This window comes from Thunnus albacares, chromosome 24, assembly GCF_914725855.1.
Source record: "Thunnus albacares chromosome 24, fThuAlb1.1, whole genome shotgun sequence".
In the NCBI taxonomy this organism is placed as follows: domain Eukaryota; kingdom Metazoa; phylum Chordata; class Actinopteri; order Scombriformes; family Scombridae; genus Thunnus; species Thunnus albacares.
The window spans coordinates 19329985-19336712 of record NC_058129.1 but is presented as its reverse complement, the minus strand read 5'-3'; the positions used below and the strand labels follow the sequence as shown (position 1 = coordinate 19336712).

At 39.2% G+C, this 6728-nt stretch overlaps 1 protein-coding gene across 2 annotated transcripts; it reads left to right on the top strand.

Annotated features, from left to right (window-relative positions):
- Window positions 1-1115: 1115 nt before the first annotated feature.
- On the top strand, window positions 1116-6726 carry prozb (protein Z, vitamin K-dependent plasma glycoprotein b). Of its 2 annotated transcripts, none has more exons than XM_044344377.1 (8): window positions 1116-1333; window positions 2144-2307; window positions 2539-2563; window positions 3119-3292; window positions 3457-3588; window positions 3679-3737; window positions 4368-4500; window positions 5336-6726. In XM_044344377.1, exons 1-8 carry the CDS (start codon window positions 1255-1257, stop codon window positions 6010-6012), a joined length of 1443 nt encoding a protein of 480 aa, XP_044200312.1. In that variant the 5' UTR covers window positions 1116-1254; the 3' UTR covers window positions 6013-6726. The 2 variants fall into 2 exon arrangements, with proteins under 2 accessions (XP_044200312.1, XP_044200311.1); XM_044344376.1 differs by having other exon boundaries at window positions 3119-3316.
- Window positions 6727-6728: the final 2 nt, after the last annotated feature.

Sequence of the window (6728 nt, the reverse complement as noted above, 5' to 3'; positions counted from 1 at the left end):
TGAAGCCAAAATGTACAAAAATAATGACATTATTGATTTAAAGTGGCTTGATTTAACAGTTTGCTGTTCAGTATTAAAAAATGTGTCAATGCAAGCCAGAAATGAGCTTTTTGAGCTGAACGTGAAGCAAATAAAGAAAAACTCCAACAACAATGATGCATTATGTTTTGTATGTGTGTGTTTAAACTATAATATTGATGAGCAGGAAAATAATTTCTCAACTTTGGAAATCCGCTGAAAGCTCAAGTTATGCGTGAACCACCAGTGGTTCGGACCATTCGGCGTCCTAGAATTACTGGCAGCTACAGGCGTGGTTTAGAAGTGACAGACGGTGACAGATGGTTCATCCAATCACCTGCCAAGTATTTTTTTTTGAAAGTGCCTGCCTTTTATGAAACAGTTTTTAAGGTCAACTTCTCAGATGGTTCTGTGTAACAAACCATCTGGTGCGTCAGGTTAAAATAAAATACATGTTTTGGGAACTACAAGAATCAGAATTTGAATTTCCTAGAAAAGTCAGATCACTTCTTGTTCAGGAAAATCTTTGTGTAACTGTAGAAACAGAAAATAAAGTAGGAAAATTTGCAGATTTTAGGGTTTTTTGGGTCCTTAGACCTTTAGAAATGCATCTTTTACTTGGATAATGAAATATCCCTTTATCATTTTAAATTATTAATCCCAGTGATGAAATTCTTCCTTGTTTACCTCAAATAAACAAACCTACAGAACACTGAAGTTTCAGAGGTCGGACGTGCTGCTTGTTTTGTGTGCTTTGAGGACAGGCCAGAGTCCACTCCAGGGACAGACTGTTCACTGAAAACCATTTGTTTTCTTCTGACTTTTTCTAGAGGCAGATCTGACCTGCTTAGTTTAAAATCTGATCACTGTGAGACAACAAACAAGTTTAAATATCCTTTACAAGAAATATGCATAAACATAGCACAAATTAAACCAGAAACAAACGGATTTATCAGTTTTATTTCATATGAAATGTCTTTTAGTTCTGCTCACAGACATTTTTTATTTAGAAAACCTTAAAATCAGTGTAAGAAAGATTTAAAATTTAAGGCAACATCCTGAATAAAGGTTATTTTACAGAAGTTTCTTGAGGCATTTGACGTGTAATGAATCAGTAGTGACTCACCGGTATGTATACTTGTGTTTGTGTGTGTTTGTGTGTGTGTGTGTGTGTGTGTGTGTGTGTGTGTGTGTGTGTGTGGTACCAGTGCAGTCAGTGTCACAGTGGTCAGCATCATGTCGCCTCGCTGTCGAGCGTCGCTTGTCTCTCTCGTCCTCTTCGTCTGCTTCCTTCAGGACTTCATCGAAGGAGAAGGTAAGAGCTCTGACCTCTGACCTCTGGGGTCTTAACTCTGATTTTGGGTTTACGGTGACGTGTATGTTGAGATAGATTTCAGTCTGTTGATCATCTTATTTAAAACAGATCAAAACAGCCAACAAACTATGAGTACGACTGATATCAGAATTCTCCTTAAACCTTAAAATGTTCAACATTATACTATTAAAATACGGAGTTCTATTTAAGCCAAAAATATGTTGAACGCTTTACACAAATCATGCCGACTTTAGTTTGGTTTTCAGTCTGTATTGTACGACATACTGGGTGTATGTCGTAATTATGACTCAGTTAACTTATAGAAAGCATGTAATGTCATACTTATGAATCATATACCATAACTACAACAAACCCCGTTATTATGACTAATTATTACTAAGCATGCAATAATACTGACTTAGTATGGTGTAAGTATACTATGTCATTAATACTTATTTAGTGAGAATTATAATTATAACTAAACATGCCATACTTAGAATTGAATTATATATAAAGTACAGTGATAATTATATATGTCACACAATCACAATTTACTATATCATACTTAATTTACAAAGTGAAAATTGTGACTGTATTACAACTAAATATGTAGTATTTTATGTCATATATCGTAACATAAAATATGCAAAAATTAGTAATTAGTAAAGGATGTCAAAATTATGGCTCATATGTCTAATTTGTGGGTATATACAAGTCAAAATTTGTACATTTATTTCATTTAAGCAGGTAAGATATTTACTATAAACTTGCGGGACCTTGAACTCAGCAGTAGTGTCGTTGTGTCTTCAGTGTTGCGGCGGACTGCGCCGGCCCATAGTGTGTTCCTGAGGTCCAAACGGGCCAACATGTTCCTGGTGGAGGAGATCCTGCAAGGGAACCTGGAGAGGGAGTGTCACGAGGAGCGCTGCGACTACGAGGAGGCCAGGGAGTACTTCGAAGACAACGAAAAGACGGTAAGAAAATTGCAAACAATGACGATGATTATTATAATTAAGATGAAATTTGACATGTTAGAGATCATTTACTGGTCTCTGTTAGTCACACTGAGCTGCTCTGGAGAGTCTGATGTCATCAGGGTCTAATTACAGACACTGTCCAGGTGCATTATGGGTTAACCATCACCACTTCACAATCTCACTACAGTCCAAAAAGTCCTGTTCTAACTGGTGTTTGTTTCTCTACAGAACGCTTTCTGGACAGTTTACTACGGTGAGTTTTCTTTCTTGTCAGCTCTAATAACTAATAAATGTGTTTAATATCAAAACAAACAAACAGAAAAGATGGAAAAAGACAATAGAGCTGCAAACATTAGTCGATTAATCAGTTAGTTGCCAACTATTTGGATAATCGAATTATCGTTTTGAGTCTTTTTTTTAAGAAAAAAAAAACAAATTCTCTGATTCCAGCTGCTTAAATATAAATATTTTCTGGTTTCTTTAGTCTCTATGACAGTAAAACAAGACATTTGAGGATGTCATCTTTGGGAAACCCTTATCCACATTTTTCACCATTTTCTGACATTTCATGGACCAAACCAAACCGCTTAATTAGTCGAGAAAATAATTGGCATGTAATCAATAATGAAAATAATCGTTAGTAGCAGCCACGAATTACAAGTAAACTCATTTGGCTTATTTTTATGGTATAAAACAAACTAAAAGTGATGGTCTTCTTCATGTCTCCTAAATGTATTAGTTTAGTTGTTATCTCTCTAAACGTGAGGCCTTTGTTCATGTATTTCTAAGTCTGTCTGTCTCTGAGCAGACGGGGACCAGTGTCAGCCGAACCCCTGCCTCCACAGCGGGAACTGCACTGACACCGCGGGGGGGTTCGTCTGCTCCTGCGTGCCCCCGTTCTACGGACCAGCCTGTGAACTGGGAGCAGTGGAAGAGCTGAGAGACAGAGGAACCATGTCTGCACCGATGACCATCACAACAGGTTGGGAAACTGGGGATTCAAAGGGTAATTCTGTTCATTTTCTATATTCTTCTCAACAAATCTCATGTTTGGATCCAAACGGCTCCAAAGACTAATAACAGCATCACGTTTTCAATCTCCGGAGAGTAGTTCTGTGTGTATTTTATATATTTTGTGTGTTTCAGAAATCTCCCCGTGTCCGACTGAAGGTCCGACAGCTTGTCACCAGCTGTGCACGGCGTCCCTTCACTCCTTCACCTGTTCCTGCATGCCGGGATTCAAACTGCAGAGCGACAACCGCAGCTGTGAGCCTGAAGGTCTGACGTCCACAAACACATACCAAAAACATACCACATTTACAAAAAACAGTTCAAACTGGTAAAATAATGAACTCTGTGTGTCCTCAGTGGAGTTTCCCTGTGGAAGACTTCCTGACAAGTTCAACGCCACCATGTTACCCTGGCAGGTAAGATCCTCCCAGTTTAGCACACCAGATGCACTGTGTGACTCATGTCATCACTGATCTTATGTTTGATGTCTGATCACAGAGGAGGGCTGTGCTTCTCTGGCCTCAGCTCTGAGCTCCAACCCCTCCCATCTGAGAGACTTTAAACACATTTCAGTCACAGAAACTCCGAAAACCTTAACACTCTTTAGAGCGTGATTTAAATTAATGTTATTGATTTTACAGTTTTGAATGGTGACTTGGATTTTTGATTAAATAAGAGTCAAATTGAACCCAGAACAACTTCTTAAGTACAAAAATGTGTATCAGCTTCACTTTAGGAAGCGTTATAAACATGTAAGGCTATAAAATGTTGTGTTCAGGGTGTTTTAATTGCTCTGACATGTGAAAATGGATCAAATTTGACAAAGAGTTAAAAGGCTTCATATAAAAATGTCACAACAATAAATCCACATGGAGGGCATGATGGGACTTTTCGTCATGTTTTATAAATATAAATTGGCTAAAAATGAGTCCTGATGTGCAATCATGACTTCTCTTGAATTGTAAAACCCTCCAAACCCAGTTAAACACGACCAATGAGAAACCAGACATCTCAAACATCTGTGTGTGTTTGTTTTCCGTCTCCAGGTGTCCCTGCTGGACCGCAGAGGGGTGGAGCTGTGTGGCGGTGTGGTGGTTGGTCGACGCTCCGTCCTGACCGCCGGTCGCTGCCTCCTCCTGGGACCCGTCATACCACCCTTGAGCTTATTCGTGCTCGCCGGTATCAAACGTTATTAACCAAATACTACATTACTGCAGTATGTAGACGGGAGGCTGTTTTTACTGGTTTGCTATTTTACACAATGGTTGATGTTTGGTTTTCCCAGTTTGGTGTGAAAGAACAATCATTTAATTAATTCTTAATTTACCTCTGAAAACAAACCGAACACCTTCATCTGAACCAAGGTGTGTTTGTATCGTAGCCAAAACCTCTTAGACCCTTAAATACCAAACAATGAACAAATATCTTAAAGAGCGCCTGAATTTACACATGAATTAGAAATATTTGACAAATCCATTAATGGGCAGTTTAATTGTTTAATTTTGGTTTATTTAAGGACTCTATTATTGATATTTTAAGGAATTCAGAATCAGTGTTAACAGTTTCAACCAAATTTGGGCTAAAATTAATGAATTGTCACATATTTTACACATATTATATGTTTTTAATTATTAGAGTTAAGAGTTTGTTTTTTTTTTTTTTTAAAGGACCTTATTAGCACCTTATTTTTTTTTAAATAACATTCAAATTTAAGAGTTTACCCCAAATTTAGGATTAATTAATGGATGAATTAATTGATAAGAAAACGTTTTATCCTTACATTCTGTAAAAGACAAACAAGATACATGTTAATTAATGAGATTTAAAGCTGTTTGTGTATTTTTGAAGCGTTTGGCTAGCTGCTTCCAGTCCTCATGCGAAGCTAGGCTAACCACGCCCTGACTGCTGAGATTGATATTAGTCTCAACATCCCCCCCCAAAAAAGGTTGAAGTGTTCCTTTAACTTCTCGATAACAGACTGATCGGTACCACCATCTCATCTCTTGTCTCCTAGGTAACAGGAAGGTGGTCATCCCCGTCCGGGCTTTCCACATCCACAACCGTTTCCTTACAAATCGCCATGAGTACGACCTCGCTCTCGTCGAGCTGGTCAGGCCGCTGCCGTTCAGCCCCGCCCTCGTCCACCTGTGCCTGCCCACCAAGGACTTCTGCGAGAACATCCTGATGAGTGCTGGGAGGATGGGCATCACCCAGAAACGGAACCAGAACCAGAACTTGGTCTACATGACACTGGATGAGTGTCGGAGTGAGCTGAATGTCTCGCATCCGATCAGCAACAAGATGTTCTGCATGAGGAGGCAGAACGGAGCCCAATGGAGCCAACATGGACTTTTACGGAGCCAACATGGAGGTCACGGGAGGCTGAGCAAAGCAGAAAACTGCCGCCGTTTAAAGACTGAAGCTCACAAGTTCTCAGAATCTGACGGTACTTCAATGTCAGAGGTCAGGCGATGCGGCGGTCTGTTGCCGGGGACGCCGGTTGCCACGGTGGAGAAAGACACAGCATTTCTGACAGGGCTGCTGATCTCACCGTCGGCAGGTTGTCATGGTGACAGCGGTGGCATGGTGTTCACCAAAGTGTCCCGCTACCTGGCCTGGATCAAAAAGAAGCTGGAGGCAGCCGAGGATCACAAGACCTCACAAGTCCATCAGTATCCTGAGAACCACTGAGGCTCCGCCGCCCCCCCCCCCCCCCCCTCCCCCGACCGCCATCATTTAAAACTCCTTTAAAATCAGAGCGAACTGTCTGTTATTCCACGTGTTTTAGCTCCTAAACGACAAAATATTTCCTGAACCGTCCCATAAATAGTTTTATTGATCACTTATTGTTTTTTGATTGATCTTAAAAACCTCTGCTGGTGCATTCAAGGACGCTCCGACATGTGAGGTTTAAGATTTAGCTGCTGAACAGCAACTTTTCCAACTAACAAAATTACTAAATTTTCTTTACCCTTTTACAACTTTTATGTTTGCTTATTGTTTTTCTACAAAGTTTGATTTTCTGACAACGTTGATGAAGATCTTTCTGGAACACAGTGAATCTTAAATAGTTTATTAAATAAAATTTATGAGCTTCAAGTCTATTTTCCTCCATCTTAAGCTGGATTTAAACTCAACGGAAGTAGTAGTAGAAACACTTCACTATATGACAAAACGGTGGTTAAATGTAAACAACTTTTACAAAAGCTTTCACACTAAAATCTAGTTTTATTGAAATGTTCTGTCTTGCATTTATTTAATATTTGTGAAACGCAGAAAAAGTGAAATCTGTAGAAAATATAAATTCTTGCAGTGACCGAAGGAAATATTTCCTTTGAATAAAAACACTGAAACACTGAATATGTTGTCAAGTTGAATTGATGATAATAAAACTAACTCTCATGTCT